At 34.6% G+C, this 21,864-nt stretch overlaps 5 protein-coding genes across 6 annotated transcripts; 2 read left to right on the forward strand and 3 right to left on the reverse strand.

Moving 5' to 3' along the window:
• Nucleotides 1-1,343: 1,343 nt before the first annotated feature.
• LOC127246718 (lysine-specific demethylase JMJ25-like) lies at nucleotides 1,344-8,679 on the reverse strand. Its single transcript, XM_051268244.1, has 14 exons — nucleotides 7,906-8,679; nucleotides 7,679-7,782; nucleotides 7,232-7,331; nucleotides 6,984-7,125; nucleotides 6,434-6,497; nucleotides 5,631-6,348; nucleotides 4,615-4,944; nucleotides 4,413-4,532; nucleotides 4,111-4,326; nucleotides 3,799-3,871; nucleotides 3,567-3,652; nucleotides 2,349-2,468; nucleotides 2,048-2,155; nucleotides 1,344-1,664 (listed from the first exon to the last, which is right to left on the reverse strand). Exons 1-13 carry the CDS (start codon nucleotides 8,425-8,427, stop codon nucleotides 2,084-2,086), a joined length of 2,667 nt encoding a protein of 888 aa, XP_051124201.1. The 5' UTR covers nucleotides 8,428-8,679; the 3' UTR covers nucleotides 1,344-1,664; nucleotides 2,048-2,083.
• A 1,758-nt stretch (nucleotides 8,680-10,437) lies between these two features.
• On the forward strand, nucleotides 10,438-12,060 carry LOC127247020 (protein OSB3, chloroplastic/mitochondrial-like). 2 transcript variants are annotated; one of them, XM_051268718.1, is made up of 2 exons: nucleotides 10,438-11,797; nucleotides 11,870-12,060. In XM_051268718.1, the coding sequence occupies exon 1, from the start codon at nucleotides 10,551-10,553 to the stop codon at nucleotides 11,724-11,726; it is 1,176 nt and encodes a 391-aa protein (XP_051124675.1). In that variant the 5' UTR covers nucleotides 10,438-10,550; the 3' UTR covers nucleotides 11,727-11,797; nucleotides 11,870-12,060. The 2 variants fall into 2 exon arrangements, with proteins under 2 accessions (XP_051124675.1, XP_051124676.1); XM_051268719.1 differs by having other exon boundaries at nucleotides 11,875-12,060.
• Nucleotides 12,061-12,868: 808 nt separating this feature from the next.
• LOC127246557 (la-related protein 1B-like) lies at nucleotides 12,869-15,411 on the reverse strand. The gene is made up of 6 exons (XM_051267999.1): nucleotides 15,004-15,411; nucleotides 14,253-14,772; nucleotides 13,895-14,147; nucleotides 13,696-13,786; nucleotides 13,161-13,232; nucleotides 12,869-13,066 (listed from the first exon to the last, which is right to left on the reverse strand). Exons 1-6 carry the CDS (start codon nucleotides 15,409-15,411, stop codon nucleotides 12,869-12,871), a joined length of 1,542 nt encoding a protein of 513 aa, XP_051123956.1.
• Nucleotides 15,412-17,011: 1,600 nt separating this feature from the next.
• LOC127246558 (UPF0496 protein At1g20180-like) lies at nucleotides 17,012-18,705 on the forward strand. The gene is made up of 2 exons (XM_051268000.1): nucleotides 17,012-17,060; nucleotides 17,220-18,705. Exons 1-2 carry the CDS (start codon nucleotides 17,012-17,014, stop codon nucleotides 18,449-18,451), a joined length of 1,281 nt encoding a protein of 426 aa, XP_051123957.1. The 3' UTR covers nucleotides 18,452-18,705.
• On the reverse strand, nucleotides 18,613-21,591 carry LOC127246824 (uncharacterized). Its single transcript, XM_051268411.1, has 9 exons — nucleotides 21,464-21,591; nucleotides 21,085-21,210; nucleotides 20,422-20,502; nucleotides 20,253-20,341; nucleotides 20,061-20,135; nucleotides 19,897-19,958; nucleotides 19,743-19,811; nucleotides 19,468-19,647; nucleotides 18,613-19,035 (listed from the first exon to the last, which is right to left on the reverse strand). The coding sequence occupies exons 2-9, from the start codon at nucleotides 21,205-21,207 to the stop codon at nucleotides 18,959-18,961; spliced, it is 756 nt and encodes a 251-aa protein (XP_051124368.1). The 5' UTR covers nucleotides 21,208-21,210; nucleotides 21,464-21,591; the 3' UTR covers nucleotides 18,613-18,958.
• Nucleotides 21,592-21,864: the final 273 nt, after the last annotated feature.

Consider the following 21,864-nt stretch of genomic DNA (forward strand, 5'->3'; position numbering starts at 1 on the left):
GCTATTACCCTAACTTAGAGGTGAGCGTGGGACGAAAAAATTGTTTGCTAATAAATGTTTTTGATTTTTTTTAAAAAAATTTGCAAAATTTTAAATTAAACATTATATTAATATTAAAATGTAGATGAGTGATGAGTCAGCAATTGTTTTGAATGTGGCAGGGATTTGCAGCATTATTAAAATGTGTTTTTTTTTATTTTTTATATGCGCTAGTAAATTAATTACAAATTAAAACTAGGAAAAAATATTAAATAAGACGACACGGACTAACCACTACACATAATTAAATAATAATAATAAAAAAAGGTTGAAAAATATGCGCAGCTGAAAATATCTAATTTTTTTGTGTCTCGAGGGGTGTCACTTTGTCAAATGATTATTAATTATCGCTCTTGACCATATTTCACGAAATGCATGCATCAAGCAATCAAAATGTATTTCATTTATTTATTTGTGCAAAACAAGAATATGAACATATGATTTATGTTAGTTTGATAAGAATAAAAACATAAATATTTAATATATATTGTTTTAAAATTTTTGTTGATGAATAGTGAAAAAAAATGTTTAAAATAAGTTGACAAAATAAAAAGAACAGAATGGTCTTATGCATTAATGATATGGTCGTCAGTTAATAATTGTGGGCTTGTGTTTGAACTGAAATTGCATGCAGCCCGAATTGGCAAGTCGGCACCCTTCAACCTCCTAATTATTTTCCTTTTTTATTTAGCTTCTTGTCTTTATTTGAAATTGACTTTTTAGAAAAATAAATATATAAATAAAAGGATAAGAAAATATTAGTTACGTAATTAATCAATAATTAATTATTTCCGGTAACTCTTGAAAAAACAACCTATCAGATATGTGTAGTACTAAGCGTTGAAGCATGTCAAACGAATGTAGCCATTGGTCGAAGTCACAATTGTATAATGAGATTATGGCGTGACTGTTTTTCTATTTCAAATAAAAATTACATGATTATTGATAAAAATATATATATATTTCAATAAAATATTATTTAAATTATCATCCCATTTCAAATAAAAACAAAAACAAACTAACATGTGCTTAATTTTTCTATTACTACTTCTTGAAAGAGTTTAGATTTATTCTAAGGGTGAAATATGCAAAAGTATTTACTAAGAATGACACATACTTATTTAATCTGTAAAAATAATAAATAAATAAAATAGAAAATTATCAACACCAAAATAATACTACTATTTGTCATTGAATTTGTACTCACTTTTATTTATTTTTACAAAAAAAAAAAAAAATTGAATTAAAAATTAAATAATGGAAGGAGTACAGTATATATATATATATATATATACACACACATATATGATATAAGTAATCATACTAACACTACGTTATGTACAGACTATCAAAATAAGCATTACACTTGACATCAACCAAAAAACTAAAAAAATCCAACTGAATTACATTTATAAAATGACATAAAAACATTCAAACATTGCACATTACAATAATGCACAAACTCACATACTTGTGGTTCATAACAATCATCGGTAATATCCAGCCAGAAAAACCATTATACAGAAATTACCTCAACAATACAAAATCTGTTCCTGGATCATCACCCTCTTGTCAAACCATATGGTATGAATTGTTGTTAGACCCCATCCACACCTCTTATCTGTCTGTTGGTACACAGAATAAAAATTTAGGGCAGTAACACCTTCAGTGGCCATGATTAATGACAAAAAAAAAAAAAAAAAAACACCAACATTATCACTAGTGGGTAGAGACTAGCTAGAAACAGACATCAAATTATCCAGCATCAAGAATACAGTAAACCAGAATGCTTATGTCATTTAGCCGGTAAATCGAGTTAAGCAAACTAATCATTTTTGTGCTAGGTTCAAGATGGAATTTAGGGTTAAGTATGAAATTAATAAGCCACTTCCTAACAATTTTGTACATGATTAGTGATGCTGCCATTTTGAACAAATCTCAAATATGGTTCTTCTCATCAACCAGCAAAAGAGCAGAAGACTTTAAAAAATGGATTGAACAATTGTACCTCGCGATGATCCCAGAGCACAAAGCAGAAGTATTGTTAGTTCTTCCCCACCAGCATCTCGAGATCTTCCACAATGCTTTGAATTGCATAAACAAGCATTTTCTTTACCTATAGCACAGAAAAAGACATTTTAAGATCTTTTAATTAGGGGGCTGAATAGTGGTGCTAAAGTGGAAACAATCCAAACAAGCCATAAGAATTTTCTTTTGCAGGTAAGAATTGTCTAGGTTTCTGGTTTTTGGAAAATTTGAATTACCATGAAGTTTACAAAGAAAAGAAAGAAATAAGGAAATTTATATACCTCCAGTTTGTCTTCCTTAGCCCGGTGATTTTGTGGAAGAATGCGAAACTCCTCCGACAATCTAATGCATTCTCCAACGTTTTCAGGAGAAACAAAATCAAGTGCAACCTTGTTGCAAGACTGGTTCAGAAATCAATCACAGAAAACAATTCTAAGTCAATAATGGAAGGCAAACAAGAGCATATTGTGAACTCCACACTATTCTGGCAAATGCAGATTAGTAGGGAATTTATGAACAGTACTGAAAAATTTCTAAACTTATCTTGATAAACTGATCTTCAGAATGACGGTCTATACAATTAATGTTTGTATACAATTAACACAAATAAACTTATCTTGAAAAATTAGTCTTACATTATTGAGACAATTAGGGAATTTCCACAATTTATACATGCTAAGAATCTGAGATGTCATACAATTAGTCTTAATAATTTAGAGCATGCACAGAAATAATCAAAGCTTTCATTAGTGTTCGTATGTTCAATTATATTTCCACTTAATCAAGAGCTTTGACTATTTAAAGTGAACGTATGAATACTAATGAAATAATGTAGTTAAATTCCTAAGGGAACAAAGGTGCATGTTACTTTAGAGATCGGTGCATGCTTTAATACATAATCATTAAAGTATCTCAACCAACCCATTAGAAATGTTGGTTTAATAAGTAACGATGCCAAGTCTGAACTCTCTAATGTAAACAATTAAATAAAACATACAATATGCTAAAGTAAACAGCACAACCATTTTCTGAGATCTCAAGTAAAAGCTTCTAATCAAACAAACGAAAAATTAGAATGTGAGTATATGAGTTTGTAATGGAAAAATATTTGAATTGTAAATGTTAATCATGTTCAAACTTATTAACAGGAATTTAAAAAAAAAAAAAAAAAGAAAACCAACCTTGAATGAGTGATCTTATGAGATAGTTTAAGTAAATTAGTGGAGGGGATAAAGGTAGATAAATAGTCTTTAAATTTTTGGGATTTAGTTAAGTAATCTTAAGGCTTTCCTTGTTTAGTGTACCAGGAAATTATATATACTGATTAGAAAAATGGAATAGAATTACAAGTTCCTCATAGTCTTTTTCAACAAAACTATTAACAATCAGTAAAGAAAATTGGATATAAAGAACCCCATAAGCTGAAACAAGTATAAGATGTAGCATGTTATTGGATGACTGTATGGCATCAATAACAGCTGTAAAATAAAAGAATCTACCTTTAAATTTCGGACTTGATGAGGGCAACCAGCAGGAATAAGTACAGCATCACCTAATTTCTGTATAAATGTCCATGGCTCAATACCTATGCAATCAAAACAGAAAGGAAAATTATTGCCTTTTCATTGGAGACACGAGATACTTTATTTCTTAATTAACCAAACAAGATAGAATGTCTTTTCATCAGTTGCAACTGTTGCCTAATGTACTATCATAAGAAGAAATACAAACCATATTCCTCCTTAAGCCGCTTTTTATGTTCCACAGTCAAGTACACGGATTGATCATGAATTGGGTGGACAATCTGTTGAAAAAACAGTTTCAAATGGAAGTAGTAAGACACAAATCAAAAGGGATATAGAACCATGCCATTCATGAAGAAGATCCTTGATAAAGGGTTTGCAGGTAGCCACAGAAACACACACGCACACACACACCCAAAAAAAAAAAAAAAAAAAAAGCTGATCAAAGTTGTCGAAAATCCAAATATTAGCACATTGCTCTTCCCTAATATCGAGTAAGTTCATCCAAATTAGAAGTTACCTGTGGCAATGGATTGCCATAGATGTGCCTGAACTCTTTGAAATACTTCTTCAAGTATTCTTCCAATTTGGGTACATCTTTCCTCCTAAAAATGTCCCACAAAGCACCATCTTTGTTGTCGTCACCATTTCCTGGCACAGTTTCAGAATCCAAAGGACTGCAGCTTGCATGTCTCTCATCTTCGTCTTCTTTAACTCTTTCAACCATTTTAGAGGTCTGCAACGCAAAATGTATATCAGCTCTAATCAGTCATTGAAACTTCCACTAGATACTGGCTGATTTTAATACACCCCTTACAATACCTGCGTACAGCCGTACAGTTCAGCACTATCTTGTGCAGCATGCCTTTTCTTCAGTTCTTCTATTTTCTCAAGGTTATCACTCTCAAATTCAACAGCCTTCGCATGTGTCAGTACATTCACCTGAAGGAAAATTTTAGAACCAATACATCAAAGATTACATTATAATTTTGCAACAGAATCTAAAAGTTCAAATATCACATACTGCATCAGACATATCACAGTGTAATTTCGTTACAGAATCTCCCCGTCCCAATTCTTGAGGGACACCATAAGCAATATATGTCTTGGGTCCCATATCAGGCTTCAGAGATTTCTCTGGCAATTTCACCGCAAGGTTCAAGTAGCCAGAACGAGGATGAGTGTACTCCTTGAAAGGCAAGCAACTGATAAATTCAGCACCATGACGAGGTAGATTATCATCAAACGAGTTAGTTGGGGGCCAGTCTTTAAGCTTTAAAATTTCAGGCCAGCCACTTTGATCAAATCTGCCTTTTGAATACCCTTTGAAAAATTGATGCACATTTATGCCAACCTGTTTGTCAATGAAAACAATGATCATCCCATACATAATGCACAAGAATTTGGAACAATAAGGAAGCATATTGTAAGATCACAACCTCAAAGTACCATGTTGAAAACAGTAATCCCACATGTGACTCCTTTTTACAGAAACATATATCATAATTAAATTTGTATTTATGAGATAATATCCTTAATTGCGACTACATTTATCTTATTGCCACGTTTGAACAATTACAAGGTTGATATTTTATTGCAATTACAAATAACCAAATTGAAGTGTCTACATGGGAATTTCTATGCAACTGAACTTTGTCAAATAATTTATGGATAATCTTGTCATTCTTCCATCTTTAGAACTCTGAATTTCAAACAAAGTGATGTTAAGCAACAGAAACCCACAATCCAAATGCTCCATATAAACCAATTCAAAAAAATTTAATGACTGAGATTCCCCTAATCCTTGAAACTTAATGTCATGACTAAAATATGCAAGAATTACAGCACATGAGAAAAAAAGATTTTCATCATACAGTAAATACATCATACACTACTTCAATTGCTTATCAGTTGAACAAAAGAGCCTACTAATATTCACAAAGGATAATATATTTGAGGATTATCTAAAGTTGGGTGCAGTCTAAATTTTCCAAATCATACCATTAAAAATGAGAGAAGAGAGAGAGAGAAGGAACTGACCTGACACCAGTCCAAGCAATTAATAGCTTCCACATCAAGAAGCTGTTTGTGCTTGTCATTTTTTATTTGACGAAAGGCTCGCCACATAACCATTGGTTCCCAACTCAAACCCTTGGTAGTTTCTAGCACGTTAGATACAATCACTGGCTCTCCTTTGGACCAGTGCCATTGGAAATGCCCCAAATCATCAGGCTGAAGACTTATAGCTGCTGGACAGTACAAAAAATTGTCATCTGAATTTTCTCGAAAGGCTGCTCTACGCAGGCTGTCATTTCCTTTCTTATCCAAACATGGGCACTTCTGCTCAAAACTTTCATACAAATCAAGATCTAGTGTCTTTGATAAGTCGTCTGCTCTCGCCAACAATTTGGAAACAAAATCGCCTTCAAATACATACTTCAGTTCTAAAATTCCTTTTCCACAACCGCCCATCCACTCTGGTGGGCATTGAATGATACCACTTTCTGCAGATCTCCACTCACACTTTGACCCATTCATATCATTGTGGCCTTCTTCACCCAATTTACGGGTGCGTTTTTTGACTTTACCATTTCCATGCAAGTATTCAAAGCCATAATCAACATAATTTATAACCACTTCTTCACGACCTCCCTTCAAACATCCATCCCGCAATTCTTGACAGCAAATGAGACACAAGTCCAATGGACAATCAGGGCAACTTCGATAGAAATCAACAATTGATGTTTTACAAATATCACTGCAAAAAGAACAAATAATAACAATCAGGCAGCCTAATAGGACTTCTACAAAAATAGAACTAGTGAGTCGTGAATACAACTTACCAATACATTCTTTCATCTGCCCTGCATTCTGATCTCTTAAGCTCTAACTCTGATTCTAATTTCCCTGTTAAAACAAACAAAGAATAGTAAAAACAAGTCAGCAATCAATATTTCCTACAACTTTCAAGATGCCTTCTTACTGTATGTAACTTATAATAGAATGATGTCAGGTGCTATCATGAATTCCGGAAAAGCCGCTTGAAAGAATAAAACAACAACGTGCAGCTGCCCAACCACGTGTCTTCCTCTTAGAGTGGAGATACTTCACAGAAAACTAGAGATATAACATTCTAAAATCCACATCTAGATCCTATAAATTACTTTAATATATTTACAGTTAAGAAAATCTAGCATATGAAAACTGCATACGACAAACTTTATGTATTCAGCAACAACATTATCCAGTTCACGACAAATTCATTTTCAGTTTTACCTTTAAATAATGACAAAAGTTAAAGGCATAACGATCTATAATAAATGACATACCACCCAACAAGAAAAGTAGCATGCAAAATAATGATTGCCCATGTATATTAGAAGAACAATATACCTTGTACTCTAGCCTCAGCTTGCCTCTCTCTAGATTGCAAGATGTCAAATTGCTTCAGGAAAGGCAGAAGCATTTTCAGCATGTACTTAGAGTACTGCATTTTTACATCGTCAGTATATTCAACTTTGGAATCCCTAAGTTGCTGCACAACAACATCAAAAGAATGCAACAATAAGAGCTACGCGACAAACTCGAGTTTCAGCATCTAAAAGAATAATTATGTAGTAAAGAATAAACAGAAGGTTTACCCTGATTGGGCCATCCAGCCGCATACAGGCCTTGCAATTGCAATTTTCAAGACAAACAGGACATTTTTTAGCAACATCTTCTGGCAACATTGAAGGGTACCTACATATTGATCAAAGTCAGTTACCTATAATCCCTAACTTAACAAACAATGAACCATTTTCAAATTTTAAAATCCATATCAAAGAATCCTCGAATATTCTATATATGAGAGAGCTCAACACTCAACAGTATACAAGATTAAATAGATTATGGTATACAAACATCCTTCTCAACAGCAAGCAATTAAATAGACATCATGACCTTGAGAGGTTTCAGAACTCAAAGTTTGACAACAATCACCCAAACCAACTCAGAAGAAAATATCCACACCCATCCATTAAACAAAAAAAAAACATGAAACAAGAGCTCAAAATCAAATTGTACAACACCTACAAAAAGCTCCTTACCATGTTTTGATGCAGTTATGACAGTAGCGCTTAGTTTTGCATTGTGTACATCGTGCAACAGCCCCTTTATCATTCCTCTGGCATTGGTGACACATGTTCGATTCCTTCTCAAAAGAAATCCAAAACCAAAGACAAACCACAACACTTGAATCAATTAACCAACTTTACACAAAAACGGTGAAATTGGATGAAGGGTAGCAAACAGGATCAAGGTCCAAAGCTTTTACCTTTTTGGCAGTGTTTGTCTCTGGATCAGAATTAGCCACCGCAGCCTCCTTATCTTCAGCAGTTGCTTTTTGTGAACTTCTCGAACCTCCAACAGATTCATCTTCCTCCCTTCTCTTCGATTTTTGTCTCTGGCTTTTCTCTTTCTCCACGGTTTCAGCCTCGCCGAGATTGCCCACACTTTTCCCCCGATTTCGCTTTCTTCCCGAACTCTTTATCGGTCGCTCCTCCTCTTCAATCTGGTAAAAGTCCATCGTCATTAGCCCAATCCTCTCCCTCGCAGCCCGAGAAGACGCCCTGGGCTCCCTCCTCCGAGAAGAACCATTTATGGCAGCCTCGGCCGCCTCTACGACACCCACAGCTTCGCCATCGTTCTTCTCCTCCGTCTTCGTTCCTTCTTCCCCGATGCTATCCTCCCTTTTTGCCTCCATCTCGCTATCTCCTTCGGAAGCTTTCACCAGATTCTCTTCCACCGAATCCTTTGCGCTCCCCAAACCCTCAGTCTCCTCCGGATGAGAATTCATATCCACCCTGCTGCTTCTACACTCGTTTCCCAAACCCTCTCGTTTTCTCGACAAATCCCCCTCAAAAAGTCTCCCTTAATTTCCTCTAAAGGATCCCAGAAAGGAAACTCACTTTTGTCCCGCCTTGGCGATACCCTCGAGGATTTTATCCCGCTTTAAATCGCGAATTCGGGCGCGCTCCCGGTTAACATTGCGTTTCAGGATTTTCAAAATCGTGAAATCTTAATCGTATCGTACTACAAGACCGACATGGAAACAGTGGGCAAACAGGTTTGTTTCAAAGATTGAACTTCAAACTTGCAAAATCCAACGGCGGAAATTTGCTTACAGCACTGTATCCAATTAGAATTAGCCACGTTCATATTCTTATCACCGTTCGATCTTCACTGTGGGCTCTAAAGATAATAGATGGATTTCTTTCTATATATATAAAAGCTTTTAAACGTAATTTTACAAAAAATAAGCCTATTTATATTATTTGGAGTTTTTAAATTTAAATTTTTTAAAATAATAAAAAAAAATCAAATATTTAACATTATACATTGTATAAAAATAAAAAATAAAAATAGTTTTTTGAACAAAATAAATAAATAAATAATGTTAATCTTTGCAAAAATATCTATATCAATTCTAAGTTTTATCAAAACAATTAACATAATATTAAATTCTAAATTTAGAGTAATGTTTTTAAAATAATAGTATAAGTTTACATGCAACAAAAAATAGAAATCTTTTTTTATTTTTTATGTCTATTTTTTTTTTATATATATATTTTTTTATTTTGTATTCTATCTTTACAATAAGTCCATATTCCATGATTCTCAATTTTTTTTGTCTTTGATAATATATTGTCAATTATTCTATTATCATAAATAGTAAATATAGTGTATTTGTGTTTTATTTTAATGTTTAATATTATTATTCAATTTGTATTGTATTATTAAAAATATATTATTTTTTTAAATAAAAGTAGATATGGAATATTATATTAATATATATATTGTATTTTTTTTTATAATATTAATATAATAACATGTAGAAATTTTTTATTGATATACACGTTTGTTATCTATGAATTATATTCACTAGTTCATGTTTAAAAAAGAAAAAAATTAAATTAAAACATACAAAAATACAAATGTTCATTATATATCTATATATTTGTATATTAGGCATACACAATCATTTTGCTAATACATGTGATCCTTGTTTACTTATAAAATTTTACCATAATTTTATTTTTTTTTTTTTCAAAAATATTAAAATTAAACACTCAATTTTTATTTATTTTATTACATTAAAATATAATTTTACATTTAAAATATCACATCAATATATATTTATATCATATCAAATAATTATTTTAATTCAAAATTTTGCTATTCAAAATAAAAATCAACACCTCACTGATAAACACACTTAATCTTTTTATTTTCAAATCAAAACCAAAAGAGTGTAAAAACTTATAAGAAACACATGTTATGTTAAGAATTTATCATATTATAACAAAACATTTATTGCATATATTCACGTATTCTTTGTGATTTTTATATTTTTTTTGGTTATATCTTAAAAATAATTTATAGTATTTGAGTATGTAATTAAAAATACATTTAGGTGTGTATTTTTTGTTATTGTTTTGGATTTAAAAAATAAAAAAATAAAAAAATTGCAAGAATATAATGATTTACAGTAAATAAAAGAAATTGTGGAATAAATAGAAAAAAATATGTATAAATTTATTATTATTTATTAAATGATAGACAATAAAATTGTATAAAGTAATTTATTATAAATATATAAATGTATTTCTTATTTAAGTGAAAAGTGTAATAAAAAAAAAAAGGAAAAGAAAAAAAACGGATGTATTAAAAATAAACAGTGTAAAATGACAAATTAATAAAAAAGCAATAATAATACATTTTTAATTAAAAAACAAATAAATTATCTGAACAGTTCTCGGGTCGGGTGAGTAATCCGAACCCGCAGCCGCCATCGGAATTCGGACAGCTCGCAGGGCATTTTCCCCCAAATCCTGATAAACCCTAAAAAAATTTTCAAATCCACCGACCCTTTCGCTCTCTAATCTCGATCACATTTCACGAACAATTTCTTCCGCCGTCATGAGTTTGCTCCTGAGAGTAAGACCATGGAAGAATCGGTTTTTTGTCTCCGAACAACTGAATTCCTACTCCACAAAAATCAATGGTGTTGCTAAAGAAACGGTGGAATCTACCAAATCCGGTACTAACAAGTCTTCCAAGTCATCATCGTCGTCGTCTCAGAGAGTCAAGGAACAGTCCACCGATTCGATCATTTGGCCTAAGCCAAGAGAAATTCCCTACCAAGTAAAAGTTGCGAACGTGGTCAATTTGGTAGGGCACGTCGAAGCTCCCGTTCAGTCGGAGACTGCTGCTGATGGCAACCTTTTGGCCGCCATTGTAATCTCTCAGAAAAGCAGTCGTGGAAAGGTATCTCTGTCGATTCCCGTCGTGTTTGACGGCGATTTAGCGCACGTTGTTACTTGCCACGTGAAACAAAACGACTGCGTTTTGGTGTCAGGGCGATTGAGCGAGGATCCATTGAAGCTACTATCTATCGCCGATAAGTATGGAAAGCTTCACGTCGTTGCAGAAAATCTCAATTTCGTCGAAGGATCTAAGAGAGGCATATCTCCCAAGCAAAATGAGGCCTCATTTGCAGGAATGGAGGTCAACAAGCCTCAGCTACACAATCACCTGCAAACAGGAAAAACATTGAAGAATTCTTTCGAAAAATCGATGGCAGGGAGTGGAAAAACTAGTTACAATAACAAGGATGAGGAATTGTGGATGGATCTTGTGAAAAATCCGATAATGTGGTGGGATTATCGCAGCCATAAGTCGAATGGATTGGTTAAGGATAAGTTCCCTGATTTTAAGCAGAAATGGAGTGGTGAAGGGCTGTGGCTTAACAGCGCCCCCAAATGGGTTTCGGCTGAGCTTGAGAAACTGGAGTTTGATGTTAAGGTTATGAAGGAAAATAAAGTGCAGGAAGTCGGCAATGGGGATAAGAAGATCGGAGGTAGAGGAAGAGAGGATTTGTGGAAGAACTTGGTGGATTGTTGGAGCATGTGGTGGGATAATAGATTGGATAAGAGGAATCCGAAGGCGCCGGACTTTAAGCACAAGGAAACCGGCGAAGGGGTGTGGTTAAATGAGTTGCCAGATTGGGTGTTGATCAAGTTACCTCCGACCAAAGAAGGCAGCAGCAATGCTACTGTTGATGGAAACCGTGTGGTCAATTCAGCAGGTTCTTGAAGCATTGGAGCACGGCCCGGCAGGGGAATGGCAAAGGGGGCGCCGAGGATCGATCCAAGGGCTTCTTGAAGGTATCGTGGCTGATTCGTTCAGATTTTGTGATAAATTCTTGTTCTTCTATGTGATTTTTGGATTTTGGGCAGTGAAGGGAGTTGGATGATCGATCATTCTGCTGGTTTTGGTGATATTAGCAGCAGATTCTGTTTACCACACTTTCGGAAATCTTATATACTTTTGGGTCGTAAGTTTAATATGTTTATGTATTGCATTTGCCGTATCTGCATGTTGGTGCCGAATACTGTACGGATTCAGTTTTTAAAGTTTCAAGAAAGTAGATATGCGCATAAGAAAGTAGATAATATAAATATATTATTCTATTTTATTAAATATTATTTTTAAAAAATTAAATTAATATTTTAGTTTAATTTCAAATCAAAAGCAAATAAATTCACAAACTATACACCAACGAAATTAGTATTTATTTAACTTTCACAAGAGTATAAATCTTTTGTGATTTTTCACAATATTTTAACTTTTTATTTTATTTTTTAAAAATATCAAAATAAATAATTACTTTCAATTTTTTTAATATATTACTCTGTCGGCCTGCAACCTTATTTGTATCCACATATATTGTATTTAATCATATAATTATTGAAATTCAACCTTTTATTATTTTAAAAATCCAAATTCAAAAATAGAATTCACAAATAAATACTCTTATATTTTCACTAAAATTTAAGATTGAAAATATAATTTAAAATTGTCTCTGCACGTATCATTAAAATATTCCATAACTAAACATGTTGCTTTTTTTTAGTTGGTTAATTATATTAACTTATTATAATAGTTATAATTCTTAGTCATTTATGGCGAATCTTTTGTGTTTAAAAATTGTATCCAACTAAAATAAAAATAACAATTATACGTACCAAAATTTTATTCACTATTTCTTTCTCAAAAACTTAAATCAAACCTCTAATTTCAAATCAATAATTAATCCCAATCAAATATATTAAAAAACAATAATAATACCCACAAAATAATAGATAGGTTCATGAATCAAAATAAATTCGAATACAATCTGATAACAATTGGATATTGTGCTACGGTGGCTCTTACATTAGAAACCTTAATTGAGATCAATCACTTTCTCTTTGAGAATGTTTCATCATCAAACTTTGATCAGGATTTCTTTCACCATCGGGTAGTTCTATATGAAGTCGAACAAAAACTTTAAAAAGCATTAGATTAGAAAGGAACAAAAACATGATCGCCTCCAAATTTTCTTGGTTCCAAGTAGCAACACTACTCACTAATCTTGTACCCAATTCCGCCTTCTAATCGAATTGTCCTGTAGGATAATGTTAAAATAGAGTAAGAAACTAATTTTATAAATACTTATAGTTTTTAACATAAAAATAAAGAACCAACCTTCACTTCAACCACAGTAGAATATCCCAACGATTCGATGATCAATGAGATATCACTAGTCAAAATCCGGAGCTGAAAAGAATGCAAAACAAGAATACAACTAAAATTTGTCTTTGTAAGAAAAAAAAAATAATTGACACTGTCGGAAGCTAATGACCGTCTCACCTAAAAGCTCGAACTTGTTAGGTGAGACGGTCATTAGCTTCCGACATGGTATCAGAGCCTAGGCTAGGTCTCGAGTTCGAGTCCCGCCCGTCCCCATTTGTGGCATATGCATGTGCAAGTTTCGCAGACCCACTTGCACCTGAGGGGGCGTGTTGAGGACTCCCGTTTGCGGATATGTAACTAATGGCTTAGTTTCCCTAATAAGTTCGAGCTTTTAGGTGAGACGGTCATTAGTATCCGACATGTCGGATACTAATGACCGTCTCACCTAAAAGCTCGAACTTATTAGGGAAACTAAGCCATTAGTTACATATCCGCAAACGGGAGTCCTCAACAGACACTACAATAAAGAGCATAATAAATGACTTACGCAATTGAAAGTAGCTATTAAATCAATAGAAACCCAACCATTGTTGTCCATATGCGACTTGAGAAATACATCATTGCTCAAATTTTCATCACTAGTAAAACAAATAATGTAATCATGACAAATGAAAATACATAAAAGAATATATCTGAGAAAATTACAATGTACAGTTAAATATTGAATTTTTTTTTATTGAAATTACCTGAAGTAATAATTCACTTGCTTTATAATCTTGCTCGGAAGAGAATTTTCATCTGACACAAGAGAACTGACCGATGGAGCAATCGAAGAAATCTCATCTGCATTTGAAGATGAGATTGTTTCCGGAAGTGCTATCGACACTAATGATTCATGATTGGGAAAGCTCGGCGGATTCGGATTTATAGGTGGCATAGGCAGCATAGGCCTATAAGACTCAAAAGCGATCGGTGGATTGTAAATATAAGAAGATTGATCTGAAAGATAAATAAAATTAAATTAAACATTTTCCATAGAAAATAAAAAAAATTAAATTTAAAACATAATAAAATTAAGTTAATAATTGAAATAAGAAATCTTACCCGCGATCGATGGATTGTAAATATAGGGCAATGGTGCCATAGAAAGATAACCATGTGGCAACGGCGGCGGGGGCGGCATGCATCCCATATTAAGAGGAATGTATTGAACATCTCCACGTTCCTGTCCCTGGCCACGTCTAGCACCACCCTGAGTATTATTATTACCATTATATCTAGGACGAGAACCATAACTGTCTCTTCTTGGACCATTGTTACCCCTCGGAAACGAGTAATTATTATTCATGTATGCATATGGTCGAAAACTTTGAGTATCGGGGATGGCAGTATAAACACTCAGCTGCGGGACTTCGTAGAAAGGAAATTGTGGCGGTATCAACGGCAATGGCTGGTTATATATATTATAGGATTGCCTGAATACAGAATAATGACCTCTACCATTACCGTTGCCACCATTACCATTCAAAGCACCGCCGCTTGAGCCTCGACCCCTCGACCTTCTTATTGCATTATTTGCATTGGAATTTAATTGTCGTTGAGGAGGATTCGGTATAATAGGAACCTATTAATATAGTGAAAAGCATATCAGTGATATAATATCCAATTGTTTACAAAGATTTGGATATTAGTTAATACTCCATCAATCATACATCCAAAACACTCCAATAAAAAAAACAAAAATAAAGAAAGACAGAACAATAATAAAATCATTAAACTAATCCGATATAAAGAGGAGTAAGGATACTACAGAATAAAACAAAACAATTCAAATAAATTTATTCGAACGATTAACCTGAAGAGAAGTAGAAGGCAATCCAGGACCCCGAACATAAGGATCCGACGGCGATCTCAAAACCGATCGCGTTGATTCAGAAAGCGCGGGCCAGGAAATATCGCCACCGATTACAGAACCGGTCTCGATTCCACCATCATGTGCTCCAGTCCATGCCACCGGCTGTTGCTGGTCGCCATTGCCGTTACTATTAGAATGAGATTCAGCTGCGACCGTAATATTGACCACTATCGGTGCAGAGACCGGCGGGGTGGGAGTGATCGGAGAATCAGCCATAGAAGACGATCTTCTGATATTAAAATCCCCACGGACGACCGAGGCCCATGCGAAACTCCTCGACAGCGAATGCGGACTTGCAGTTACGCTGTTGGCGTTGGCGGAGACGGTAGACTGCGGCGGCGACACCATTGCAATTGAAGAAATTACGAAAAAAGAATGTGGGACAGAGAAATCGAAAATATGGATGAAAAGACGAGAGGGAGGAAGAAGGATTTTGCGAGAGAGGAAAAAGTGAAAACTGCAATGAGAGTGAAGAATTTCTGAGCAGAGGAAGGGTTTAAATATTGAGTCAAAACCTAAATAAAATCTAAAAGTTCGAGTCATACTAAATTTGGGCCTATTTATCTTATTTTACTTTTTACCGTTTCCATTTTTACTTTTAAATTTTGTGGTCAAAATATTACTATTATATATATACACATGTTTCCTAAATTAATGTATCCAATACATAAATAAATAAAAAAAAAGGTATCAAATTTATTCTTTATTTATTATTGAGTGTCTGATTATTTATAAAAAAAACAAATGTTAAATCTCTTAATATATCATAAAAAATTGTCTTTATGCCGTTTCTTTTGTTTTTTTTTTTTAAAAAAATTTGATTTATTTTTTAAATTTTGATTTAAGAAAATATATTTTAATTATAATCGAATTATTATATTTACAAACTATATATACACATAGATTTTTGTTTGAAAATTTTAAAAACATAAATATTTTTTTAATTTTGTTTTATATTAAAAACTAATTTTAATTTAATCTATATTAATCAACTATACAAATTTTAAAATTTCTTTAGTAAAAATTTATTCATTAATCAACTATTTGCAAATACTTTACGGCTTATAAAAAATAAAAAATCAAGCAATATAAATAATAGTTTGTTTTAGATAAAATAATACTCCATATTTATTAGAATATACGAGTTAAATAATATTTAATTTGTATTTAAAACACAAAACTCAATATTTACAAATATATATATATATATTTGATAAAAATATTTACAATATTTATTAAAGTATTATTAGAGATACCATATGACAAAGAAGTTGAGAAAAACTAGGCATAAACAAGAATTAATAACTTCTTATAAACACGTGATAAATTTACATCAAACTATATTTAGATTTTTGAATAAGCAAAATACACGAGTATGTCTCAACTAACCATTAATGTTGTTAGATTTGTTAGAATTAATTTAGGGTGTGTTTGTTGGGGAATTGGACTTTAAATACAATATTCGTATTTTTTTCTCCAAAAATATCATATTAAATATTTATTTTTTATTTTTTATATTATACTAAAAAAAATCAATTTTACATTCAAAATATCACATTAACACTTATTTATATCACAATTATACAATTATTCAAATCCAAAATTTTACTCTTCAAATCTCTAACTCAAAATCCAAACTCCAAAACAAAAGCGTCTTTTGGTACTTAATAATTCATCTCATCAACAGACGTCGAGAAGGTTTATTTTATTTATTATATTATTTTATTAAATTAATTAATTAATTAAATATAACTTTTAAGTAAAGTAATCTATTGATAATTATTGATTTATGTAAATTTAAATTAAATTCACAACTATCTAATTAATTTGTTTATTAATTTAACATCTGAAATTAATTTTGTTTTCAGTTTTTTTTTTTTTTTTTTTAAAGTTTTTTTATTAAAGTTTGTGGTATAATAGATAAGCTATTTGTCTTTTTGAATCTTGCATGGCGAAAATGCTGTGGTCCAGGCTCGGAATTTGCTTCGGATTTGGAGGTATATATGTCATTAGAATTTTGTTGTTTTGTCAAGATTTAATTTTGAGATTTGGGGATTAGGGTTTTGGATTTCTTCTGAGGTTGTGATTATCGATTTGCTGGAATTGGTTATAATCGTGATTTGTTGTTGTTGTTTTTGACTGGTTTTCTGTTGCAGGCAGCCATGAAAAGGAAAAGAAAAAGGAAATTAGCGTCGAGAAGACGACGAACAATGTAAACGAAGAATACAACGAAGCTTTCAGGACACGATCCTACGCCGACATGTGCAATAAGATTCACAACCAATTCGAAACGCCGGCGATTCTCCATTCATCGCCGTCGTCGTCGTCGTCGCTTTCCTCATCGACGGAGCTGTCGTCACCTCATTTTCCGGCGTCGGACTGTATCTCCGATGGCCTGATCGAGCCGCAACCGGAAACCCTAACCTGCATTTTCAAGAACTCCGATCTGCCGCTTTCCTCATCTATGGAGCTGACGTCACCTCATTCTCCGGCGCCGGACTGTATCTCCGATAGCCTGATCGAGCCGCAACCGGGAACCCTAACCTCCATTTTCGAGAACTCCGATCTGCCGGAATCCCTCGCCAGCTACTTCCAGATCGGCCTCGACGCCGGCAGAGCGTGTGAGTCCCTTCTCCGGGACCTCAACCAAGTTCGGATCAACCACCGCTGCATAAGCAAGCTGCTAAAATTAACGCAGCGGTCGCCGGATAGTTTCCGCCGCCGTGCTACAATCATCAACCACCACAAGGCGTACATAAATCTCGCCACCTTCGCCGTCTGCAGGAACCCCTTTACCGTTGCGACACGTGGCATGTTCCACGAAATGCACGACGCCCAAGTCCTCCTGCTGCGACGGCTGACGTCACAGCACCGGAAAACCAAGCGGAGAACAAAACTCATCCGCCGCTTCCGTCAAGGAATGGCGGCAATTCTGGCAATCGGAGGCGGTGCTCTGGCAGTGATCCTGCTGTTCCTCTCGATTCCGGCGGGGGCCGGGGCAGTGCTGGGAGGGCTAATTGTGTGCACTTTGGCGGCGATGATTCTGAAGAAGCTGAATCGAATTGAGCAGAGGCGGCGCGGCGGAGGGACGTGGGTGGAGGGGCTGGACATTGCCGCAAAAGGGGTGTATATACTGATAAACGATTTCGAGATGGTGAGCCGGATGGTGGAGAGGGTGGAGGAGGAGGTGGACCGGCGAAAATTCGTGGCGGAGATGTGCGTGAGGAGGAAGATGGAGGAGATGCTGAGGGGAGTGGTGGGGGAATTGGAGACCAACAATGGCAGATTTGGGGAGGAATTGGAAGAGTTGGAGAAGCAGATATATCTCTGCCTACTCGACATAAATCGATCCCGACGTTTGCTGCTCCACGAGATCATGTTCCATTAAGGACGACAACAAAAAGAACAAATTCTTTAGATTAAGATGATAGATTGTTTTTGTAGAGAAGAAATCATAGTGTCTGTTCAAAAGAAGCATATGCAAATTCTTTGTAATTTTTTTCCATTACATATCAATATTGAGTTGCATGTTTCAATAGGTATACACAATTACAGATTAACAAGAAGCTTTATTGGACATAGAAATGAACAAATATGCTCTTTTCACAGAGAGGTTACATTTGAGTAAAAAAAGAAAAAAGACATTATGATGGGAATGTTAAGATTACAAAGAAAAGGCATGCATGCAAGCACACCTGCAAACTTAGTCTAGAATAATAATGGATCTAAGAGAACATCCTAAATAAAAATCAATCTACTGTCGACTCAAAGAAAATAAAGTACATAGATTTGGGGCAGATATCCATCATTAAAAGAACATAATAATATTGCGAATTGTTCTCATACAAGCTAAGCAAGCCACACCCCAAATTTGAACATTGTGCACCTAAGCAACTCAAGCAGCAGCTTGGACCCTCCCATTAGATCTAAACCCACGACCTCGACCGCGAACTCCCCTGCCACGCCCACGGCCTGGAGCAAAAGAAACACACCAGCCATGGTTAAAAAGCACATATTAGCTACATTTTAGAGGAGTATGGCACTACTGAAAAAGGAGGATAACTTAAGGTAGATTGAATATTTGTTTCATGCACAACAAGAATTGCAAATAAATTAAGACTTCTACAGCACTGCATTACTCCCCCAACTCAATCAGGCCAACCCTTTCACATAGTTCAATCAAGCAATCCTACAACACTTTGCATTAAGGAGTAGCCCATCGATGCCTAAAAGTAATAACCAATGTCTACTTCATCATCACCGCATCTCCCAGTTATAACAAGATTTATCTTGACTAGTTAGGTTTAGTAGCCACATACTTTTATTTAATCTAAACACTCCTGCAATTGTATCCAATCACCCAATTGTTTAAGTGTGAACCAAAAAATATAATAAGGGCAGTACCTCGCGGTGCCTCGTGTACATAGCCACCAGCATCATACTGAGAATCAAATTGTGGGGAATTGTATCCACCCCTGCCACGGCCACGGAAATTGCGACCCCTACCTCGACCCCTACCTCTGGGATAACCACCGTTCCTTTCATAGCCACCATCCTCATACTCAGCAGAAGCAAAACCATTCCCTGAAAAACACCATACAAGATGAACTATGAAGAAAAGTAATGCAAAACAACACGAAAGTGATAACTGGAGCAAACAAAATTATCAATAAAAGTACCATAAGGAGCTCTGGGCCTCCCCCTCCCTCTACCAAATCGGCCTCTTCCACGTGCAGGAGGTGATCCCTCTGCACAATTAATATATATCAAAATCACAATGGTTACATCAATCAATGAATTAGACCGATAAAGGACTCAGAATCAAGAGACTACCTCCATCATAGTCAAGCTCTGCAGCCACCTTCACCTGGTCAGCTGGTATGGGAGGTTGGTAGCTGCAACACATTATGGGAAGTCAATAAGTACACTCACAGGAAAACAGAGCAGGACATGCAAAGTAAAAGCCTTCAATCATCTCAGGAAAAAAAAAAGCTCACCCAATGTTTGTCTTATCCAGCTCCTTTCTTGACAGTGTAATTGTGACCATTGAAACTTTCCTTGTTGTTTCCAGGCTGTGATGATGCGGGTAAAAAGAAAATTTGTTGCAAGAGACAGTCTAAGTATGAATCGATCATTTGTATGCAGTAGCTTAAAGGCTAATACTTTTTTTCAAAATAGCTGATCCTTACGTTTGAAGGCCTTCTTCAAGGGGTTCCCATGTATCGACTATGTCGGTGGATTGAATTGATGTAATTTGGTGAAGACCAACAATTCTCCTCTGAATTAAAGCAAAGATCTCTTGAGATCACATGAAAGATCAATGGTAAAGTAAAGAGCTAAAGATCCCACAAAAATAACCTTAATTAACTCCACAATTGTCACGGTTTTATTGATGGCTCTGCCCATTGCCTTAAACACAATATCATCCGAGCCTTTTTCCTACAGTAAGAAGCAAAAATTAAAAATCAAAGCTTTGAAGAGGCATCACTCATATAATGAAGTACTCAGCAATCAACATTACATTGAATTGAACCAAGACGCAGGATAGATAGAATATCATACTGGGCCAAAGAAACCAAATAGCTTTGCAATCAATCACAGTTCCATCCCATAACAAAATTCTTGCTATGTAAGCATAAAACAGTTCAAATCTAACAACTATTTCAGCAATAAAAAAAATCATTTATGACAATTTCTAAAGACCAGGCACAACAATATCAAGGTAAACCAGCATATAAAACACATCAAATCAAATAAATACAAATTTACAGCTGGAAATTACAACCAATTTTTCAATGTGAAAATAGAAGGTTTTCAATATTGAACATACTTCTTTTAAATCAACCAGAATAATTCTTAATATATATAATATATCCAAACCCCTCACATTGGAAAGAAAATTAAGATGGGCAAACTCTACAAATTTCAACCTCCAAATGCGAGAATCGCGTCAAACTATACCCAAGTAAGAATTTTTTGAATTACATATAGAAATCTTCACATGCAAATGCACAAGTATACCTGTAGCAGACCCATGGCATAAGTAATATAGCTCCTCATCCTGCCTTGGCTTGTAATCCTAATCTCATTTTCATCAATCCGCGTCTCGTCCCTTGGTCTCTCCACCTTCTGGTACCGATCCATACTCTTGACAAAAGCAAAGCAACAAATAAAAATTTCACCAAAACACCACACACTCGCACAATAAAAAAATAAATTTAAATATAGAAGACAAACTAACAAACAGCAAAAACCGCAAAACTGGTCGATAATAATGAAATTAACAAAAAAATTCGTAAAATAGCTAGGGTTTTGCAGGCGAGGAACAAAACATACTAATCCGAAACTCCGGAAATTATCAAACTCAGATTCAAATAATCAAAGAGGATGAATCCCAAACCTTGGTGCTGTGTACGTGTATAGATAAGGTAATCCGCTCGAGCCCTCTTCTCCGGCTTCGTTTCTTCGTTAAAGCCCTAACCGTCAGCTGCGTGCTCCTCACATATTTATTGCCGGTTCCTGTGACCTAGTTCCCTTTAAACCGGTCGAACCGCCCGGTCGGCAGCTATTTGCCAACTGTTCATGGGATTCGGTGAGATGATGTGGCAGCTTTGGGCTTAAAAAACACATATTTAAAAGATACACTATATAATTAAAGTATTTAGTCACGTGAGCAACACAAGCATCTAACTTGAAAATTGGGCCAAATCGAAAATGATACTCTTGCGGGCTTATAATGGGCTGAACATCATAAATTTTATATACGGGCCTAATTAATAGCGGCTCGGCCCACTTAAGGCA

Source organism: Andrographis paniculata, unplaced genomic scaffold (assembly GCF_009805555.1).
Source record: "Andrographis paniculata isolate CXL003 unplaced genomic scaffold, ASM980555v1 Contig30END, whole genome shotgun sequence".
NCBI lineage: Eukaryota > Viridiplantae > Streptophyta > Magnoliopsida > Lamiales > Acanthaceae > Andrographis > Andrographis paniculata.

What these genes read in the sequence shown, in the direction of transcription:
- LOC127246718 (XM_051268244.1), bottom strand. Translation starts at nt 8,427, where the DNA reads ATGAATTCTCATCCGGAGGAGACTGAGGGTTTGGGGAGCGCAAAGGAT. An exon ending in CATAACTGCATCAAAACATG is followed by an intron (nt 7,332 to 7,678) that starts GTAAGGAGCTTT and finishes ATCAATATGTAG; the next exon opens with GTACCCTTCAATGTTGCCAG. An exon ending in GCGGCTTAAGGAGGAATATG is followed by an intron (nt 3,653 to 3,798) that starts GTTTGTATTTCT and finishes TTGATTGCATAG; the next exon opens with GTATTGAGCCATGGACATTT.
- LOC127247020 (XM_051268718.1), top strand. Translation starts at nt 10,551, where the DNA reads ATGAGTTTGCTCCTGAGAGTAAGACCATGGAAGAATCGGTTTTTTGTC.
- LOC127246557 (XM_051267999.1), bottom strand. Translation starts at nt 15,411, where the DNA reads ATGGTGTCGCCGCCGCAGTCTACCGTCTCCGCCAACGCCAACAGCGTA. An exon ending in TTACAATCCATCGATCGCGG is followed by an intron (nt 14,148 to 14,252) that starts GTAAGATTTCTT and finishes TTTATCTTTCAG; the next exon opens with ATCAATCTTCTTATATTTAC. An exon ending in CAAGTGAATTATTACTTCAG is followed by an intron (nt 13,787 to 13,894) that starts GTAATTTCAATA and finishes TTGTTTTACTAG; the next exon opens with TGATGAAAATTTGAGCAATG.
- LOC127246558 (XM_051268000.1), top strand. Translation starts at nt 17,012, where the DNA reads ATGGCGAAAATGCTGTGGTCCAGGCTCGGAATTTGCTTCGGATTTGGA. An exon ending in AATTTGCTTCGGATTTGGAG is followed by an intron (nt 17,061 to 17,219) that starts GTATATATGTCA and finishes TTTCTGTTGCAG; the next exon opens with GCAGCCATGAAAAGGAAAAG.
- LOC127246824 (XM_051268411.1), bottom strand. Translation starts at nt 21,207, where the DNA reads ATGGATCGGTACCAGAAGGTGGAGAGACCAAGGGACGAGACGCGGATT. An exon ending in CTGGATAAGACAAACATTGG is followed by an intron (nt 19,959 to 20,060) that starts GTGAGCTTTTTT and finishes AATGTGTTGCAG; the next exon opens with CTACCAACCTCCCATACCAG. An exon ending in GAGGCCCAGAGCTCCTTATG is followed by an intron (nt 19,648 to 19,742) that starts GTACTTTTATTG and finishes GGTGTTTTTCAG; the next exon opens with GGAATGGTTTTGCTTCTGCT.